This window comes from Microplitis mediator, chromosome 8, assembly GCF_029852145.1.
Source record: "Microplitis mediator isolate UGA2020A chromosome 8, iyMicMedi2.1, whole genome shotgun sequence".
Taxonomy (NCBI): domain Eukaryota; kingdom Metazoa; phylum Arthropoda; class Insecta; order Hymenoptera; family Braconidae; genus Microplitis; species Microplitis mediator.
In genome coordinates this window covers 22,657,924-22,679,539 of record NC_079976.1, presented here as the reverse complement: position 1 = coordinate 22,679,539, position 21,616 = coordinate 22,657,924, and the positions used below count along the sequence as shown (strand labels likewise).

At 27.7% G+C, this 21,616-nt stretch overlaps 2 protein-coding genes across 3 annotated transcripts; one reads left to right on the top strand and one right to left on the bottom strand.

Moving 5' to 3' along the window:
- Positions 1 to 1,162: 1,162 nt before the first annotated feature.
- Positions 1,163 to 10,961, top strand: LOC130672955 (uncharacterized protein C19orf47 homolog). Its single transcript, XM_057477775.1, has 3 exons — positions 1,163 to 1,410; positions 3,003 to 4,124; positions 10,503 to 10,961. The coding sequence occupies exons 1-3, from the start codon at positions 1,392 to 1,394 to the stop codon at positions 10,631 to 10,633; spliced, it is 1,272 nt and encodes a 423-aa protein (XP_057333758.1). The 5' UTR covers positions 1,163 to 1,391; the 3' UTR covers positions 10,634 to 10,961.
- A 31-nt stretch (positions 10,962 to 10,992) lies between these two features.
- On the bottom strand, positions 10,993 to 16,228 carry LOC130672956 (uncharacterized). 2 transcript variants are annotated; one of them, XM_057477776.1, is made up of 4 exons: positions 15,543 to 16,228; positions 14,749 to 15,434; positions 12,508 to 12,596; positions 10,993 to 11,267 (listed from the first exon to the last, which is right to left on the bottom strand). In XM_057477776.1, exons 1-2 carry the CDS (start codon positions 16,021 to 16,023, stop codon positions 15,067 to 15,069), a joined length of 849 nt encoding a protein of 282 aa, XP_057333759.1. In that variant the 5' UTR covers positions 16,024 to 16,228; the 3' UTR covers positions 10,993 to 11,267; positions 12,508 to 12,596; positions 14,749 to 15,066. The 2 variants fall into 2 exon arrangements, with proteins under 2 accessions (XP_057333759.1, XP_057333760.1); XM_057477777.1 differs by having other exon boundaries at positions 14,749 to 15,510; positions 15,543 to 15,698.
- Between the last annotated feature and the right edge of the window lie 5,388 nt (positions 16,229 to 21,616).

Genomic DNA, 21,616 nt, shown 5'->3' with positions numbered 1-21,616 from the left:
TTACCCCTACGCATGACATTTGGGGCAAAATGGACAAGCCCAAAATTTTGAAAAAGTGATTTTTTCATATTTTCATCGTCAAATTAAAAAAAAATTATTATAATTCCACATTTCTAGCCCTACGCATAACACCTGGGGCAAAATGGACCAGCCGAAACTTCCGAAAAAATTATTTTTTCATATTTTTCGGCCGTTTCTCTATGTAAGAGGCAAATTTGGTCACTAAAAATTTATAAAAATTAAATTTTTTTTTTAGTTGATAAATTTTTGAAATAAAGTAAAATTATAGAATTGATTTTTTTTTTATTAAATAACAATTAGTAATTAAGGTAATCGAGAGTGAACGATTTTTTATGCTTTAAAAAATTTTTTTCGAGTAATATAAAACCAAAAATAGTTGTCAAGAGAAAGAAATACATTCTTAATGATGAAAACAATTAAAAAAAAAAAAAAAAGCGAAAAAAAAATTTTTTTTTATCACTTTTTGAAGGGGGGCCGCTCTGCCCCACAAAAAAAAAAATTTTTTTCAGAATTTTGGCAAAATGTCCATAAATTTGTTCGAAATAGGACAAAAGTAAAGTGATCTTATGGTTGGAAGCCACAAAAAATAATAATTGGCTTAGGGGGGCCGCTCTGCCCCACCCTCCCCTATTCAATAAATTTATTTACTTCAAAACTTCAAAGAAACATTTTTCTTTTTTCCCAGGTAAAGACTTATATAGAAAGAAATTGTCCTCAACCTCTCTGATTTCGGTATAATTTGAGTATGAAAAATTCAAAACCATACTCAAAACATGAGACAATTTGAGTATAATCTGTGTATAAATTGGGTATAATTCTTAAAACATACCGAAATATTTATCAATTTCTACTATACCGGAAATGAACCCAAAAGAAACTTAAATTTTCGGTATAAAAAAATTCGCTAGGGTTATAACGGACAATTATTTTTTTAAAAAACTAAAAAATAACTGTTGGAATTTCGAAAAAATAAACGACTATTTTTTCAATTCCCAAAAAATGTTTTTAAAAAATATCAGATGTCGGTAACTTCAGAGCCAATTTTTTATTCCGTCAAGTTTTCAACCGACTACGACATAAATAGAAACGAACCCTGCGCTACAGTATATAATTTTACCGTAAAAATTTATCATAAATTTTTAACCTAACAAAAGTTGGGCTCATTACCTCTTATTTTATAGTTTAAAAATAATTAAATTATTTTAAAATATTAATTAAAGATACAAGAATTTAAAATTTCGAAAAATATTAAAAGTTTTATTGAGTTTAAAACAAAATATTTTAAATAACCAGCAATTTCTAAAAATAAGTATTAAAAAAATACAGGAGTAAACAAAAAAACATAAATATTAAAAGTAAAATATTAAAAAATGGCATCTTCACTGTCATGTAAGTATTTAAATATTTTTTTAAAAATTTAGTATTACGTTAGCAGACAATTAAAAATTTTCGGATTTTTTTTCTTTAAATCAATTCCAAAAAAAAAAAAAACTAAAAATATACACGTAGAACATTAAAAAAACTCTAAGTGCAATTTTTCCAATTTGTTTTTAAAAAAATTCAAAAATTATTAGACGTCAGTTAACTCCAGTATAAAAAAAAGTTTGAAATAAAATGAGTGCGAATATAAAACTATAAATAAATAAAGTAATTAATTAATAAAAAATAAAATTTTTAAAAAATGCGCATTTAAAAAATTCAAAAATTACTAAGTGCATTTTTAAAAAAAATTTTTTTTTTTATTATTTACTCTATTTATAGTTTTATATTCGTCTGCTAAATTCACTCATAAAATAAATATGATCCTAAAGTTAGCAGACATTTAAAAATTTTTGAATTCTCGTTTTTCAATAAATTAATTGCAAAAAAAAAAAATATAAAAATTTGCACATGTAAAAAATTTTAAAAACTACAGGTGCAATTTTTTCAAATATTTTTTTTTAATGTTTTATCGTCTAAAAAAAAATCAAAAGTTAGCAGACGTCTAATAATTTTTTGATTTTTTTTTTAGACGACAAACCAGAAGAAAAAAAATATTTGAAAAAATTGCACCTATAGTTTTTTAAATTTTCTACGTGTGCATATTTTTATTTTTTTTTTTTCTTCAAATTTAATTGTAAAAAAAAAATCCAAAAATTTTGAATTGTCTACTAACTTCAGTATAAAAAAAAGTTTGAAATAAAATGAGTGCGAATATAAAACTATAAATAAATAGAGTAAATAATTAATAAAATAAAAATTTAAAAAAATGCGCATTTAAAAAATTCAAAAATTACTAAGTGCATTTTTTAAAAATATTTTTTTTTTTATTATTCACTCTATTTATTTATAATTTTATATTCATCTGTCTGCTAAATTCACTCATAAAATAAATATGATCCTGAAGTCAGCAGACATTTAAAAATTTTTGAATTTTCGTTTTCCAATAAATTAATTGCAAAAAAATAATATAAAAAAACTACAGGCGCAATTTTTTCAAATATTTTTTTTTTAATGTTTTATCGTTTAAAAAAAAATGATACTGAAGTTAGCAGACGTCTAATAATTTTTGGATTTTTTTTTAGACGATAAAACATTAAAAAAAAAATATTTGAAAAAATTGCACCTGTAGTTTTTTAAATTTTCTACATGTGCATATTTTTATTTTATTTTTTTACAATTGATTTATTAAAATACGAAAATTCAAAAATTTTTAAATGTCTGCTAACTTCAGAATCATAAAAAAATCAAAAGTTAGCAGACGTCTAATAATTTTTTGATTTTTTATTTAGACGACAAACCAGAAGAAAAAAAATATTTGAAAAAATTGCACCTATAGTTTTTTAAATTTTCTACGTGTGCATATTTTTAGTTTTTTTTTTTTCTTCAAATTTAATTGTAAAAAAAAAATCCAAAAATTTTTAATTGTCTGCTAACTTCAGTCTCATAAATAAATACCTGTAATTAATTTAATAATTAATAATTTTCTTATATTTTTCCAGCATATTGGGTTAAATTTTTCACTGCTGCTGGTTTTCCACTGGACGTAGCAACAAAACACGCAGTAGTATTTTCCAATAATCGAATAAAACCCGACATGTTACCAGATTTAGACAAGCCGAGTTTAAAAGAAATGGGAATCACACTAATGGGTGACATGATTGCAATATTACGTTATGCTAAAAAAGTAAGCGAAGAAATGACTTGCGAACGTTTTTTAGTTGATACAGCTGAGCCAACATTGTCAATAAACAGTAGCATTAATAACAATAATAATAAGTCAGTAAAAATGAATCCAACAAAGTCAGTAGTCACGAAAAAACTCCCGTCAAAAATAACAAACGTCACTAAAGTAATAGACAATAAAACAAAATCCCAAGTGATTAGTAAAAATAATTTAAAATCAAAGTCAAATATTGCGGTGACTTTGAAAAAAAAAGCTGGTGGGAATACAAGAGTCGGGTCGATTGTCAAAGCAGATTTACCGTCAAAAAAACGTAAATTAACGGAAACAAAAACTATTGACAGTGATAATGATGACGAGAGTGATGATGATGAGATTAATTTAAAAATAAACAAACGATTAAAGAGTGACGACAGTAAAATAAATTACAAAGTCGTTATGAGCAGGACCGGAAGCATAAAACCTCAGGAATTGTCAAGTAAAAAGAAATTAATTGATCAAAAGCGAACTGTTTTTGATAGACTGGGTGACAGTTCGGTAACGAGTACGACAAATTTAATTGACAGTAATTCAAGTCCGACTTTTAATGTTACCGGTATTGGTAATGATGTAGTCAAACGTAACTCGAGTGTATTCAATCGTCTAGGCGACAGAGACAAGAAAGATTTGAGCGCTGGTATTTTAAAAAATGAAACGAGTGACGGTAAATTGAATCAACCTCAGGGAATTTTGAAAAGTAAACCTTGTAATATTGGCACTACTTCAGTTACTGTAGTAAAGGGAATTAAAGGAATTGGAAAGTCGGGTACGATGCACGCAGACCATGAGAGCAATAAGAAAATTGTTTCAAGTAGTATTAAACAACTTGTGAGAACAACCAAAGCTATGAAATTGAATAGTGTCGCGTCTATTACCAGGAAGATTCCTAATAATAAATTAGGTGAGTTGGAGTTATTTTTATCTTGGTCTTTTTTTGTTGTAAATTAAATATAGAAGTGATTCAACGCTTTCGTTTGGGTTTTGTATGGCTTTTATTTTTATAATTACACAGAAAAAAATAATTTCTTGAGACAAACAATTTTTTTTTGCTCCAAGAATATTTTGCATTATGAATTTACAAAAAAAATTTTCTTGGGGTAAAAATAAATTTGGTAATTGCGATAAAAAATCATTGAAAAACTAAAAAAACTACAAAATTTTCAATCGAAAAGTGAAAAAAAAATATGTCATCCAAGTTTTTTGGATAAATGTCAGTACACTCTCATAAATCCGCCGAAAAGCTGAAAAAAATGGCACCAAAACGGAGTCCGTATCTCAAATACTTTTTTTTTTATCCCAAAAAATGTAGGCAGCCCTACTTCTATATAATTACCATAAATTCTTGTGCTAAAAAAATTTTTCTTGCCACAAACAATTTTTGTTTTCATTTCATAATGCAAAAGTTTTTTTGATGCAATTAAAAATTTTTTGACTCAAGAAATCCTTTTTTTTTTGTGTATTTTTTATTTGTTTTAAATTAAGAATTATGAGCAACCTGCAGTCACTACGTGACTGCGTAAATATCACTACTAAATTTATAAAATACGCAGAAAAAAAGGATTACTTGCCGCAAAAAATTTTAATTTGCACCAAGAAATTTTATGCATTATCAATTAAATACAAAAATTGTCTTGGAGAGAAAAGATTTTTTTGGTCAAGAAATAATTCCTTGCGTCAAGTAATTTTTTCTAGTTCTAAATAAATTTTGTTTTCAATTCACAATGCAAAAAATTTATTGGGGTAAGTAAAAATTTTCTTTAGGCGAGTAAAGATTTTTTGTGTCAATGAATCCTTTTTTTTTCTATCCACACTTTTTTGGCTTTGAGAAGCTTCCAAAAACCAAAAGGGAGTAGAAAAATCTGTCAATTTCGAATAAGTAACGCGATATAAATAATATAGCTATAAATTCAGTGACATTCAGTCATATTTAGTTACAGAATAATTAAAGTATTAATTTATTTAAAGAAAATAAATACGATCGTCTTTTTTCCCGCGTAATTTAAATGTAATTCGAATGATATAGATTAGACTGGGCCAAAAAAATTGACTATTTTTTTTTTCTTAGTTATATCGAGAATATTATTCAGAATGACAAAAAAAAAAATTTCATGAAAGTTTGAGCCCTTAATATTAATTTTAAGAGGTCTATCATCGCTATTTTTAATTTTAATTCATAATTTTTTTACAGATTTTCGAAGGAAATTTAATGCTCTACAAAAAAGGTCTCTTAACATTTTTTGCTAAATTCACTCCTTCGAAAGTTATTCACGTTATGGAAATCGTTTTGACTCAAATTCAATCTTGAATAACTTTCGAAGGAGTGAATTTAGAAAAAAATGTTAGAAGACCTTTTTTGTAGAGCATTAAATTTCCTTCGAAAATCTGTAAAAAAATTATGAATTAAAATTAAAAATAGCGATGATAGACCTCTTAAAATTAATATTAAGGGCTCAAACTTTCATGAAATTTTTTTTTTTTGTCATTCTGAATAATATTCTCGATATAACTAAGAAAAAAAATAGTCAATTTTTTTAGCCCAGTCTAACCTATATAAATCTATTTATCTCAATACTTGGTAATTAAAAAGAGTTTAAAGTATGAAAAGTCACAAATTCAAGTCAAGACCTATCTAATGATACCAATAGGTTTATATCAGTCACGTCTGATCAGATCTAATTATATATAGGCCTATATCTAATTATATATAGGCCTATATCTAATTATATATGGGTTTGTATCAATCATGTCTGATCAGATCTAATCATGTATAGACTTATATATGATCATATATGGGGTTATAACAGCTAGGTATGATTATATCTAATTATATATAGACTCATATATGATCAGACCTGATCATATATAGACTTGTACATGATTATATATGGGGTCATAACAGCCAGGTATGATCAGATCTAACTATATATAGACTTATATATAAATAGATCTGATCATATATGGACTTATGTATGATTATATATGGGGTCATAACAGCCAGGTATGATCATATCTAATTATACATAGACTTATATATAATCAGATCTAATTATATATAGACTTATATATAATCAGATCTGATTATATATAGACTTATATATGGGCTTATAACAGCCAGGTATGATCAGATCTAATTATGTATGGGGTCATATATAATTATATATGACCCCATATATAATCATGCATGATTATATATAACTTCATATATGATTATATATAATCATATATGATCATATATATGAACATATATAATCATATATGATTAGGCAAAATCATTTTTTCCCGGGTAATTTCAATAACATTAACTAATTCTATCATATAGATATGGCGGGAACAAAATTTTCCTTATTCTATTAATAATATAGATAATAACTATCAATTTAATTTTATAAAAACATTAATTATTTGGAGTATTTATGGAAACAAGAAAAATAATCACATGAATATAATTTTTTTCTCTTAGTGCACATTTTTAAAATATTCAATGTTGCTAAAATTCCGACAGGATACAAATGTTTAAAATAATTACTTCTAGTTGTTTTAAATTATATGCAAAAAATTTTTTTAAATAAATTTAAAATTTCAAACTATAATCTTGACAAAAATTATTACAACTGTAATTTTTTTGAAATCTATATCTCAGCGAAATTGCAATGCGTTTTTTTTATTCAATTAATGTTATATTTTATTTTTTTTATTAATTAATAAAATTTCAATACGATTATGACAGTTCTAGGTCATTGAATATTTTAAACAAGTGGAGTGTGGGCAGTGTCTAAGAATCGCTTTAATGAATAAATTAATTTTTATTTAACTTAAAAAAATTTGACTGTTAAATTTTTAAATGAAATTATTCTAAAGTAAACAATTTCACAATTTAAAAATGTCTTGTTCTTAATTTCGTATGGAAGCGCTTTTTGTATTTTTTTTTTTTTTTTATACTTATCTAAAATCTGACTCTTGTTTTTATATTTAAAATTTTCAGATTATGTACAGATAAAAAATGACAAAACTATTATTTATCTGACAGATAATTATCATCGACATTATTAAGAGAATAAGGAAAATTTTGTTCCCGTCATATCTATATGATAGAATTAGTTAATGTTATTTAAATTGGTATCATTAGATAGGTCTCGACTTGAATATGTGCCTTTCCATAGTTTAAACACTTTTTAATTCCCAAGTATTGAGATAAATAAATTTATCTATATCATTCGGATTACATTTAAATTACGCGGGAAAAAAGACGATCGTATTTATTTTCTTTAAATAAATTAATACTTTAATTATTCTGTCACTAAATATGACTGAATGTCACTAAATATATAGCTATATTATTTATATCGCGTTACTTATTCCAAAATTACAGATTTTTCTACTCCCTTTTGGTTTTAGGAAACTTCTCAAAGCCAAAAAAGTGTGGATAGAAAAAAAAAGGATTCATTGACACAAAAAATCTTTACTCGCCTAAAGAAAATTTTTACTTACCCCAATAAATTTTTTGCATTGTGAATTGAAAACAAAAATTTATTTAGAACTAGAAAAAATTAGTCGGTGCAAGGAATTATTTCTTGACCAAAAAAATCTTTTCTCTCCAAGACTATTTTTGTATTTAATTGATAATGCATAAAATTTCTTGGTGTAAACTAAAATTTTTTGCAGCAAGAAATCCTTTTTTTCTGCGTACTTTATAAATTTAGTTGTGATATTTGAGCAGTCACGTAGTGACTGCAGGTTGCTCGTTTGAATTTAATAAATTTATACCCGTAATAAATTTACCCGATTAAATTTATCAATTATTCACAAAACAAACATTTTCTTGATGCAAAAAATTTTTACTTGCTCTTAGAAAATTTTTACTTGTAAGAAATTTATGCATTATGAATTTAAAACAAAAATTTCCTTGGGGCTAGAAAAAAATTATTCAAGTTCTAATAAAATTCATTTTTAATTTGTAATGCAAAATATTTCTGGCGCCAAGAAAATTTTTTTTCTATGTAATTTATCTATCCACTTGAAGACAAATAACTGACCTGATCTTCTTCTATAAAATTATCAATGGATTGATCGATTCGCCTGATATACTAGGAGGCTTTGGTATAGTCTGTAATAAACCGTGTCTCATGAGCACTCGAATAATTAACACGCTAAGATCTAACAAAAACTATGTAATTAATGGACCGTACAATAGAATAGCTAACGAGTTGAAGTCGGACATCGATTTCTTTGGTGGATCTCTATCAGTTTTTCACTCAAATATTAAAAATCTTCGAAATAATTAATCAAGTTTTTTCTTTCCTCAGTCAAAAAAGTTAAAGTTTAATTATAATTGAATATATTTCTCCTTTCAAATCATAGTTTTCCTTATATTTGTAACTATATATTATGTATAACCAGTTGTGTATAGCTGACTGCCTTTGATTAAAAATATTCATTGTAAAGTATTGAAAAAGATGAGAATTGAATCCTGAGCAAGATCACGTCAAGTGGACCCCCCATTTTCCACTTGGTCATGAAAATTAAGTCCATGTATTTTGCACGCCTCGGAAGCGAATCGGAGAGGTTGTGCTTTATAACCGACCTGTCAAGGTCACATGATTTCCACTCATTAAAGTACATATATTTTTTTTCTATTACTCTTACACATTATGAAAAGCACATCAATATAAAGCTGAAACACTAATAAATAATCCTGATACTTTTTTTAATTTGTCTGATATGTATTAATATAAAAAAAAGTTCATTAAAAAAAATTTATCGTGGACGTCCATTAGTCTGTGGTTCAAAAAAACGGCGTGGTACGGATATCTCGAGAACGACTTGACGAAACTACTTAATTTTTTTTTCAAAATTTTCAGAAAAGAGCAAAGAAGGTTCCTTTCGAAAATCACTACTGTAGGCCTTCTCGTTTTTTTAAAAATAAATCATTACGGTTAAAACCGGCAATCTTACATGTAAACAAACACACACTGCCGCCATTTTTCATTAGGAATGTTCTCCTTATTTATTTATTTTTTTACTTTTATTACCGTATATTTACCATGAAAATTTCTATGGGAAAAGAGCGGGATATTCAATTTTATTCGAAATTTAACTTTTAAAAAAAAACATAACATGAGCGTTCGAGGCGTGCACTTTTGGATTTTCCAAATTCTTTTTTCGTATAATAATAATATTTTCAAATGTTACTTTCAATTATGACTGACCAAAGCCGCAGTAGAGCTTGAGACGCTCGGCCGCGCACTGTATTGAGAACGCTCAGCGACCGGCGCGCGGTGATAAATAAATTCATATTGTTTAAACTAGTCACGAGCACTGAATTTTTTTTTTGGGATCTCAAACTTTAATAATTAACGCATGTAACCCATGAAAAAAAGCTTCATTTTTTGACGGAGAAGTCAATGAAATTTTCATTTGTTTACTTAAAAGTTAATTAACAATGGAATAATAAACAAATAATTTTATGCTATTAATATTTTTATAAAATATAGATATTTTAAGATATTCGACAATAAATCCTGGAAATTTCATTAATTTATCTTTAACGGATGTTTTGGAATCTATTTTTTAATTAAAAGTACTCAAAATTTTCATTGTAAAAAAAATTGTTGTTAAAATGAAAATTTTGAAAAATCGTTTGAGGGTTTAATTTTTTATAGTGACTACATACGAAAAAAATACATGGACTTAATTTTCATGACCAAGTGGCAAATGGGGGGTCCACTTGACGTGATCTTGCTAAATATAAGAATTTCTAAACTTCCGAGGAATTGGAAAAGATTCAAATTAATTGATATTTTTAATCTTCCTGAATACTTTTCAATACCAAAAAAGTTTCGAATTTTAAAGTCACGTATGGGATTGAAAAGAATTCAAATGAATTGAAATTTTTGAATCTTTTTGAATCCTTCTCATATTCAAAATAGTCTGATATTTCGGATCGAGTGTAAGATTGAAAAGAATTCAAATAAATTGTCATTTTTTAATCTTTCTGAATACCAAAATAATTCCATATTGACAGGTATTGAAATGATAAAAGATTGAATTTTTTTCAATACTTTTGAATTCCATTTTAAGAATTAGCAAGTATTCAAATGATCGAAATTTCATTTCCACTCAATACTTTCCAAAAATCTCCGTGGGATTGAAAAGAATTGAAATAATTTTCAATCCTTTTCAATGAATATTTTAAATCAGGGTGGCGTATGATATTAATAAATAAATAAATAAATAAATTTAAAATGCCTCGACATTAATATTTTTTTTTTTTAATTTGCAGCATCAGAACGATTGATTTCACTGCCAGCAAAATCACGATTGGGAATTGGTACGAAACAAGTAACATTCAACAAAGTAGCAACAGTGGCACACATAAAAAAACCTGATGTTTTTAGTAGGCTCGGTCTTTAATTATTCTCAATAAAAACTTAAATTATTCTGTATTTTTTTACATTTTAACGATTATTGAATTAAACATTAAGCTCCACTTATCACTCATTGAAAATGGAATGACATTTAATCATTAATATAAATTAGAGTTACATAAGTTAAACAAAAAATATTGTAATTACAATTTATTTAACGGCTTAGTAAAAAAAACATTTGTACATATATATTATAACGTATATTTGAATATTTTTTCTTTTTCACTAAAATATATAATATTGGTATTACATAAATGTAGAGTAATGAAATACAACAAAACCAATTTATATTTACCTCCGAGATCTGTAATTTGTGAATGATAATAAAATTTAAAAAAAAATTCATTGAATTCTAAAGTTCTTTTTTTTTTTAAATAACAATTAAAGAACATGGAAAGTGTTGAATAATTAATATGTAAATTATATCACAGACAGAAAAAAAAAATTTCTCATGTACATGTAATTTAAGTGAATAATTAATACGAGGTACTTGAGACGGATTTTTTTCATGACGTCTAAACGTTTAATTACCAACAATGTTGTATATTTATTTATTTATAAGATAAATAAAAGCCGTTCCATTGCGCTATTGCTGATCAGTCGCAAGTTGAAAGCTGAAACTTAAATTTTCATTGATATGAGAATAATATTTTTAATTTTCAAATTTAAATCTATCATTTTATTTTGAGATTTCAAATTTTCGGTTATTAATTAACTTGAAATGTTTATTCATAAATTTTTCTTAAATGTAATTAAAAAAAAAGTTTTTGAGTCAAATGATTTTTATAGAAAAATTTTCCCTACATTTTCATTCTTTTTCTTTCTCAAAATTTTATTTAAAAAATAAAAAACTGAATCTTTATATGGAATAAATTTAAAATTTTGATAGTAAAAAAAATATTTTGTTTTTGACACAAATTTTACTTGTAATTTTAAAGATTGCGAAAAATAATATTACGTAATTTAAAGAACTTTTAGTTGCCTACAATATTTTTTCGTACATTACAAATACTTACTGTTCAGTTTCCTACTAAAATTTATTTTCTAGCCCTATTGCCTCCGTAAATATAAAATATATAATTTAATTGCAGACTTCCATTGGCACTTAAAAATATTTCATGATGTTCATTGATTACTATTTAACTGCGTACCCAAGTCAATGAATTTCCTAATTATTGTAGATGAGCTTCTGGTTTATTTGCCGAGAAAATCAAGTGGGTGAAGGAAATAATCGACGTTCAAGACCGATCACTTGAGAAAAAAAAACGCAGCTGCTCTGTAAAATATCAGACCCACGGTAATTTTCACAACAGTATGACTCGCCCGGTCCATCATAAGATACTGGACTGAATCTCAGAGTCGATGTAGAAAATTACCTGACCAGGCCACTAATTTCTAATAGAAAACTCGGAATTTTCCAGTTACTTTTGTGAAGACTGCAGTGGTTCTGATATTTTTCAGATCAGCTGCGTTTTTTTTCTCAAGTGCTCGGTCTTGAACGTCGATCATTTCCCTCACCCACTTGATTTTCTCGGCAAATAAATCAGCAGCTCATCAACATCAATTAGGAATTTCATTGACTTGGGTACGCAGTTAAATAGCAATCAATTGGACATCATGAAATATTTTCAAGTGGCAATAGAAGTCTGCAATTAAATTACATATTTTATATTTCTGTAAGCAATGGAACCGTAGAAAATAAATTTTAGCAGGCAACTGAGCAGTAAGAATATAATGTACGAAAAAATATTGCAGGCATTTGATAGATTCAGCAAAACTATTGCAGGCAACTGATGCCTTTCATATCTTTTTTAATTAACAAATGGGAATTATAAATGTCTGTGATACATAATACTCAACCTGATAAACGTTGCTAAGTGTATATTAATTAGAGTTTAACTGGCGTTATTTTTAAATTCTGCATCAAGCTCCATTCAGCAATGCGACAACTGTAACCATTCCAAAAGGCTTAATTATAAATTTTAAAAAATTGCGTCAAAAAATCACATTTTTTTTGTTTAAACGAATGAACTTTTTGAATTTAATAACAAAATAATTTTTATTTGCACAAGAAAAATTTTTCTCGATAAAATAAATAAAAAATCCAAGTTTTTAATTCATAATGAAAAAATTTTCTTGCGCAAATAATTTTTTTTTTTACGAATTAGAAATTAAAAATATAAATATTTATGATCCTGAAGTTAGCAGACAATTAAAAATTTTCGGATTTTTTTTTTCAACAAGTCGATTACAAAAAAATGAAAACTAAAAATATGCACATGTAGAAAATTTTTAAAACTACAGGTGCAGTTTTTTCAAAATTTTTTTTTTTTTATAATTTACCGTCTAAAATAAAATCCAAAAATTATTAGACGTCTGCTAACTTCAGTATCATAAATATTTGAATGAGAATGTAGCAGACATCAGCGAAATTTAAATTTATAAATAGAGTAAGTAATTAAAAAAAAATTTCAAAAAAATGCACTTAATTTGAAAATTTTTAAACTGTGCATTTATTTCAAATTTTATTTTATTAATTATTTACTCTATTTATAATTTTAAATTTCTCTGTCTGCTACATTTACACTCATTCAAATATTTATGATACTGAAGTTAGCAGACGTCTAATAATTTTTGGATTTTTTTTAAACGATAAATTATAAAAAAAAAAAATATTAAAAAAAATTGCACCAGAAATTTTTAAAATTTTCTACATGTGCATATTTTTAGATTTTATTTTTTTTTAATTAAATTGTCAAAAAAAAAAAAACCGAAAATTGTTAATTGTCTGCTAACTTCAGAATCATTCATTCGACAATAAAGTTAGCAGACATTTAAAAACTTTTGGATTTCTTTTAACGAAAAAATAAATATTAAAAAAAATACTTTGAAAAATTGCACGTATAGTTAATGAAATTTCCGACGTGCATTTTTTCATAAATTTTTTTTTTTCATTATTTATCTGTTAAAAAAAATTTTGTCTGCTAACTTTACTATCATATCATTCATACTAGGGTGTTTCAAAAAAAAAAAAAAACAATTTTTTTTTTTTTTATGGTATCCAAAAATTGAAAGTATAACTAAAAATAAGAATTTTGGTACCATTCCGAGCTCTTAATAATGACATTAAAGTTTGCCTCAATCCATTTTTCTATTTTCCATTTAAATAACACGGGAAAAAAATTTTTTTTTTTTTAGAATTTTCCAGCTCATAAACCAATCAACGGATTTTTATGCACAACAAATGTTTTTGTAGGAAATTGAACGCTCTACAAAAAAAGTCTCTTATCAATTTTTGATAAATCCTACTGTTCAAAAGTTATTTAAGCTTCAAGTCAAATTTATAGTAAATTTTGAGATCTTCTCACTTTTCCGGCGAAACTATCAGTCTTATCATAAAATGTCATAGAAACTTTTTTGTAGATAATTTTATTCCTTACAAATTATTACAAATAAAATTTTTCGAAATTCTGCGTTGTTTTAAAGTTATTTCTATTTCAATGCCAAGCTCTTAAAAAAAGAGATTTCTGATTAATTTTAAGTGCTTGACATTGAAATGAAAATATATTAAAAACAATGCGGAATTTCGAAAAATTTTATTTGTAATAATTTGTAAGGAATAAAATTACCTACAAAAAATGTCAATGACATTTTGTAATAAGACTGATAGTTTCGTCGGAAAAGTGAAAAGATCTCAAAATTTACTATAAATTTGATTTGAAACTTAAATAACTTTTGAACAGTGGGATTTATCAAAAAATGATAAGAGACTTTTTTTGTAGAGCGTTCAATTTCCTACACAAAATTTCATTGCGCATAAAAATCCGTTGAGTAGTCTGTAAGCTAGAAAATTCTAAAAAAAAAAAAATTTTTCCTATGTTATTTAAATGGAAAACAGAAAAATGGATTGAGGCAAACCTTAATATTGTTATTATGAGCTCGGATTGGCACCAAAATTTTTATTTTCCGGTATACTTTCAATTTTTGAGTACCAAAAAAAAATTTTTTTTTTCTGAAACACCCTAATTCATACATTTGATATTTAATTAATCAATCGTTTTCACAAAAAAATGTGACTGCTCATTTTAAATTGACGCCCACCTTAATTTTATCTGGCAAATATCCCATAGATCCGAGATAAATTTCCTGCCGCCTCAAGTCCTGTAAAAATGAAAGAACTGGTACAGTCTCGGAGGTTCACAACGTAAATAACAATAATATAACATACACTATCATCCTTAACTAACATAAATAAACTTACAGTAGTTTTATATATGAAACTTACAACCTACAGTATTTTAATAGAAAATAATTATAAAAAAATAAATGAGCCGTAGTCTTCTTATTCTACGTTACCGACCATCCAGTAAATAAATCTGTCAGATCTATAACCGAATTCCGTAAGATTGTCATCCAAATTCAGGGTCCGTTTGAATTGACGCTGTTGTAGTGGCAAGCTGAGCAAAATTCCAGTGAAACTCTTCCAGAATTAACGTGGACGCAAATTCCGTTGTCCAAATCATTGAACAGATCTATCGACTCCACAGGACTGTCGTTGGGTTTTAAAAAATCAATCGGCTCATTGTCATCCAGGTCGTCATTTAAATTATTGAACATATCGTCGATCGAACTGAGCTGTTCGATGTCTGTGTCGCTGATTCCTAGATCAATGTCTTCGACGGATTCAAATGATTTCGTCAATTCATTCTGAGGTTTGATGGCACTGTCGCAAGTAAGATTTAAATCTTTTACAGAAACTTGGCCGTTTGTTGGATCGTAATTAACCCCTTCAAAATTAAACAAGTTATCAGGACATGAACTAGCGTAGTCATGATCGGACACTGCGATTGCCGGCAGCGTCATCTGTAAAAAAGGATTGTTATTTAAATATATACCTTTTTCTTCGCCATTGTTGATTTTATTTTCTGCTATATGACAAATGGACTTTGGACTCGGATCTGGTTTTCTTTTGCTGCGTCGCAGAATTTCGTTCATTGATTTCAGGAGCAATGAAATACTAGATTTATTGTTGATGATATTTTTTAAATATGACACTTCTGCGTTTAATTTTTTTAACTCAATGCACTGCTTTTTATTTATTGAAGTCAAGTCTTTTATTTCTTGACGATGGTGCATTAGTTTGCTTTCTATTTTTTCAACATATTCCTTTTTTTTTTGACGATTCATTCGTGCCATCAGCGCGTTGCGATTCAAACATGGCCGCTTTGATGGACCGCGACCGCGTTTACGAACTTGTGGTTCGATAGATTCAATTATTGAGCCATTGTTTGAATTACCAGTCGATGAATTTTCGTAATAAAAATCACTGTCTCCAGACGAGTCTTCGTTATATTGATGGCTGCGTTTTCCCGTCATCTTGTGGTTGTGGAATTGTTTTTTTTCTTTGAAATTCAAAATTCAAATTTATTTGAATTTTATTTTTTGAGGAACTGGAGATAAATTTTGATGGATATTAGAATTATTTAATGATTTCAATGACACTTTTAATAAAATACTTTTGATGACGTCGTACTTTGACTCACTGGTAAAATTAAAATGGCGACTGGTTCGATGAACGGCTCGGTTTGATTGATTGTTTGTGAGCTTGGTGGCGCCGTATTCAAAACTCTAGAGCGCATGTGCAGTAACTGATAATTTAAATTATCAATAACAAAATAATATGACAGTATTTCGTATTAATATGTGTAATTAAATGATAATTTTTTTTTTGATTTATTTTTAGGTTGAAATAAACTCGATTAAAATTAAAATTTCGATAAACGCTTTGTTGAAAATGAGTTTAAATACACTAATGCAAAAAATTATGATCCTGAAATTAGCAGACATTTAAAAATTTTTGAATTTTTGTTTCTCAACAAATCAATTGCAAAAAAATAAAATAAAAATATGCACATGTAGAAAATTAAAAAAACTATAGGTGCAATTTTTTCAAATATTTTTTTTTTTATGGTTTATCGTCTAAAAAAAAGTCCAAAAATTATTAGACGTCTGCTAACTTCAGTATCATAAAAAATTAAAGGAGCAGAAAAATTTTATAAATTTTTTAGTGATTTTTGGAAGGCTGTAACTTGGTGAAAAAAAATCGTATCGAGATTTTAAAAAAAGCATTTTGTAGCTTGAAATCTCTCGTTTTGGTGCATTTTTTTCAAAATTATTTAAAAGCTCCAAAAAATGTCAAAAAAAAAATTAAGAACACAAAAAAAAGTTTCAATTTTTTTTTTCTTCGATTTTTTTTGACATTTTTTGGAAATTTTTTATTTTTTTTGTCATTTCCTTGCATTTGCTGAGTTACCAACGCAAAAATTTGAGAAAAGTCGAAAAAAAAAAATTTTTTAATTTTGATTATGATTACACAATTAAAGGAACAAAACTTGCTCCTTTAATTGTTTAGCTAAACTTTGATCGATGATTCCCAAAAAACGGTTCGATAGATCAATTTAAAAATTTACAGGGGTCTTGGGGGTACATTAAGCTAAAAAAGTCCCTGGCAACATTATTTTTTTTATCGATATTTGCAGAGTAGCGGTTGATTTACTAAAAAACCAAAAAAAGTCATTTTTTTGTGCTTACTTCGAATGGATGTTAAAAATAAAAAAAATTTTTTTTTTCAAAAAATGATGACAGAGTCTTATGGGGAATTTATTCAAGTTTTCACTGCCGCCCTTCAACTTTCTGTGCGATCATTGGTACCTGAAATATCGATGATCAAAGCCAAAAGGATCATTTTCTGTTTGAAGGCTGATATCTCTGCGACAAATCGTCCTACGAGGTTAAAAAAAAAACAAATTGAAGCTGAATAAATTTTCTAAACGAACTATGCATTCGTTTAGTTGAAAGAATTTTTTCGCGGTCCGTGGGCTCTTCGGAAAAAAAAAAAAATTGAGAAATTTTTTGTCTCGCGGTATTTCTCATGTTTGCGCAATAATCGGAGCTTTTAAAAAATTTTGAAAAAAATGCACCAAAACTAGAGATTTCAAGCTACAAAATGTTTTTTTTTAAAATCTCGATACGATCATTTTTCACCAAGTTACAGCCTTCCAAAAATCACTAAAAAATTTATAAAATTTTTCTGCTCCTTTAATTTTTTGCATTAGTGTATATGAGTGTGAATGTAGCAGACATCAGACAAATTTAAAATTATAAATAAATAGAGTAAATAATTAATGAAATGAAATTTTTAAAAAATGCGCATTTAAAAAATTTTTAAATTGATAAGTGCATTTTTTAAAAATTTTATTTTTAAAATTTGTTGAAAAATAATTTTGTTGATTTTAAATTCTTTTGAGTAAAAAAAATTACATTTAAAAATTTTAATTCAAATCCCTGATTAAAAACTCTGTTTGGAAAATTATGATCGAATTTAATTTGAAATTTCTGATTGACTTTCAATCGGATTTAATCGCATGTTTAAAACGACTACGAAAGAACTAGAAAGGGTAAGAAAAATCTGGAGAAGTAGTGAAGTGGAGAAGAGGAAGAAGTAGAAAACAGAAAAATAAGGAAGCGGAATCTACCGGACCTCTTCGAATCTTCGAGCGTCTTCGAACACCCAAAATAATACATAGTACGCGCGACTTCTCGAAAATTCTAGAGCCTGAATAATCTTTAACTTAAAAAATATTAATTAAATATTCAATTATTATCAGTATTAAGTGAGAAAATTGACATCAAAATATATACACGGAAAAAAGAGCAGTTGAAAAATTACAGTTTCTACAGTAAAAAAGACTTTAGGGGCAAAAATCTTTAAACATTGAAGCTTAAACTGTACCCTAATGGCCACTTTAGCTTGAAATTGACAGTAATTTGATGCGTAGTAAAAATGAAATCTTTCGAAACCGAAGTCAGGTAAATTACCGATGGCCGTTCGAGAAATCTTCCCACCCCGATGGTAAGACTGGTCAGAAAGTTAGCGTCAATCAGTTGCGATCAAGTTGACGTCAAAATCAGTCTTTTTAACTGTTGACTACAAGTTGTTACCAACGTTCTCAGAAACTTGGCGCAACCTGTCGCCAAGTTGAACATGAAAATTGACATTTTCATAAGTTAACAATAATTTGACGTCATATTTTTGAGAAATTTTGTGGCAAAAGTTAACATTTCATTAGTTAACGGAAAGTTGAGCTTCAATTTTCCCAGAAAGCGATATATTGTAGATTGGTAGATTGTCGCAAACTTTCTGGGAAAGCTGGTAACAATTTGTAGTCAACATTTACAAAATCTGAAGTTGTCGTCGATGTGATCGCAACTGATTCACATCAAAATTTTGACCAGAAAGTCTTGCTTTCAGAGCGCGCCATTTTGTCCACAATTTTACGCATAAACGTGCAGTTGAAATTTGACGCCAAGATTCTTGATACTTTATCCTTCCAAAAACAGATTCTCTGTATAAAATCGCGCCAAGTACACGTTTAAAATTTTTGACAATCAAGAAAAGATTCTTTTTACAAAAAAAATGAATCGAATCGAAAAAATACCAAATACTTAATAAAATTCGAAATCATGGAATAAATTTTCATAGAATTGGAAAAAAAAAATTGTAAAAAAATTTCAAAGGTGTACTTAGCGCGATTTTATACAGAGAATCTGTTTTTGGTAGGATTGGTTTTATACCCACACAGCTACTGACACCGAGACTGCTCAAGACTCCAAACCGGAAAAGGGTTAATATGTTGTTAACTTTTCTACAATCTCAGCTTTAATAACTGATGACAAGTTAATGCTAACTTTCTCAGAAATTTGGCGACAATCTACTGCCGCAACCTGTCGCCATCTTTTTCGGAAAATTGAAGCCAACTTCCCGTCAACTTATGAGAACGCCAATTTTTGCGGCCAACTTGATGGCATGTCGCTGCTGTAGTTAGTCGCTAGCTTGGCTATCAGGGCAAATACTGTTAAGGGATACATAAGGCGCGATAGTCAGACGTGCGTTCAATATATTTTTATTTATGATGATAATATCCATCAATATTTTCCAACCTCCCGCACGGAAAAAACAGTTCTGTAAAAGTTACAGAAAAAAATCCATAAAATTTACTGATGATATTATTTGTAACATTTACAGATAAAATATGTTATTTCTACAAATTCATAAATGTTATTTTTATGAATATCATAATGTAAACTAGCAGATAATGTTCTGCAAAAATTACATATTTTTTCTGTAGATTATACATTATTACTTTATGTAATATTTACTTATGCGGGTAAGTGTGCGCATGTGTGCAGGTTTGTGGGTAAGTGTGTGCAGGTGTATGGGGGTAAGTGTGCGCATGTATTTTGCTCTGTATTTTTTACATAAATACTTCTGTGAATTCTACAACTTCACTATATATATGTATACATTTTCCTATTGAGTTTTGTCGTAACCTTTTTTATTTTATTCTCGTTTTTTCGTAATCTAATTCATCTAATAAAATTATTTGACCATTCAAAATAATCAGAATTCAGTGCTAATGGTAAGAGGCTGTCACTTTTTAATTACAAAATTATGTTTTATTATAATGGTATAATGTGGGGGAGGTACAGAATAAATACTCACGCACGCGGAAAAAACAGTTCTATAAAAATTACAGAAAAGTCTGTAAAATTTACAGATGTTTGTCTGTCAATTAAATTATGTAATTTTTACAGAACCAAAAATGTAATTTTTACATTGTGAGTTCTGTAAACCTAAATCTATAATTTTTACATTTTGAGGCTGTGAAAGTTATATATGTATACTTCTTTTCACTGGATGCAGACGGCGGTAAACAATAGTATAAGGGAAGGGTGGGGCGGGGGGGGGGGGCAAAATGGGCCCCCTCAAAAAATTTTTATAATGCGAGTTTTTCAGCTTATTTCACTTTTTTTTCCTTCGGCTGAGTTTCTTGTGTTAATTTGCTGTGTCTATGAAAATTAAAAAATCCTGAAAAGTTGGGAAAACGGGCCCCCAACAAAACTCAACCCAGGTAGGAAAGAACAACTGGGCAAGGTTTGGACCAAGCCTTGGCCAAGCGTCACTAGGATTATGCAAGGCTTGGCACGTGCCTTGGCTGATCATTGGGCCAAGGAATCGGTCCAAGCCTTGGATGATAACAATGTCCCCAGCCTTGGGGAACGAAATATCAAGCCTCGGCCGAGTCTTGGGAAACAAAAAATTGAGTCTTGGCCAAGGCTTGGGAAACAAAAAATCAAGCCTCGGCCAAACCTCGGGTAGCAAAAAATCTAAGGCTCACCCAATGCTCGATCTAAAATATTATTATTTAAATTAATAAATATAATTTAAAAAAAGTTTGATCACACTTTTATCGACATTACATTGGATTGTAATTAACTAATTACTGAATTAATGGGAAATAACGAATAAAATTATTTGGGGGCTACCGGGGTTCGAACTGAGATCCTTCTGATTACTAGGCCGGGACGCTATCCACTGTGCTAAATCTGATGTCCAAATAATCATGATTTTTTTGCTTGTTAATTATTTAAATACAATTTAATTCAAAAATATTAAATCGTAAAGATGAGGTGAACTGTAGTTTTATTTAATGAACAAAATTGTCTGATGAGTAATGAGATATTTTTATTAGCACTACTAGGGAAGGAGGGGGGGCAAAAGGGGGTAGGGTAGGCAAAACGGAGTACCCCCAAAATATTAAAAAAAAAAAATGTTTTTTTTTCGTCTAATTGCTATAAATCCGATATATTTGCGCATTTTTAGCACTACGCATGACACCTGGGGCACAATGGACCATCCAAAAATTCTGAATAAATGATTCTTTCATATTTTTATCGTCAAATTAAAAAAAATGTAATATATTAATTCATTTTTCGGCTGATTCTCTATAGCTGTGACAAATTCGGCCACTAAAAATATTCGAAAATAATATTTTATTTTTTTATTGATAAAATTTTTGAAATAATGCAAAATAATCTGTAGTCTAAAAAATCAAAAAACACGTTTTTT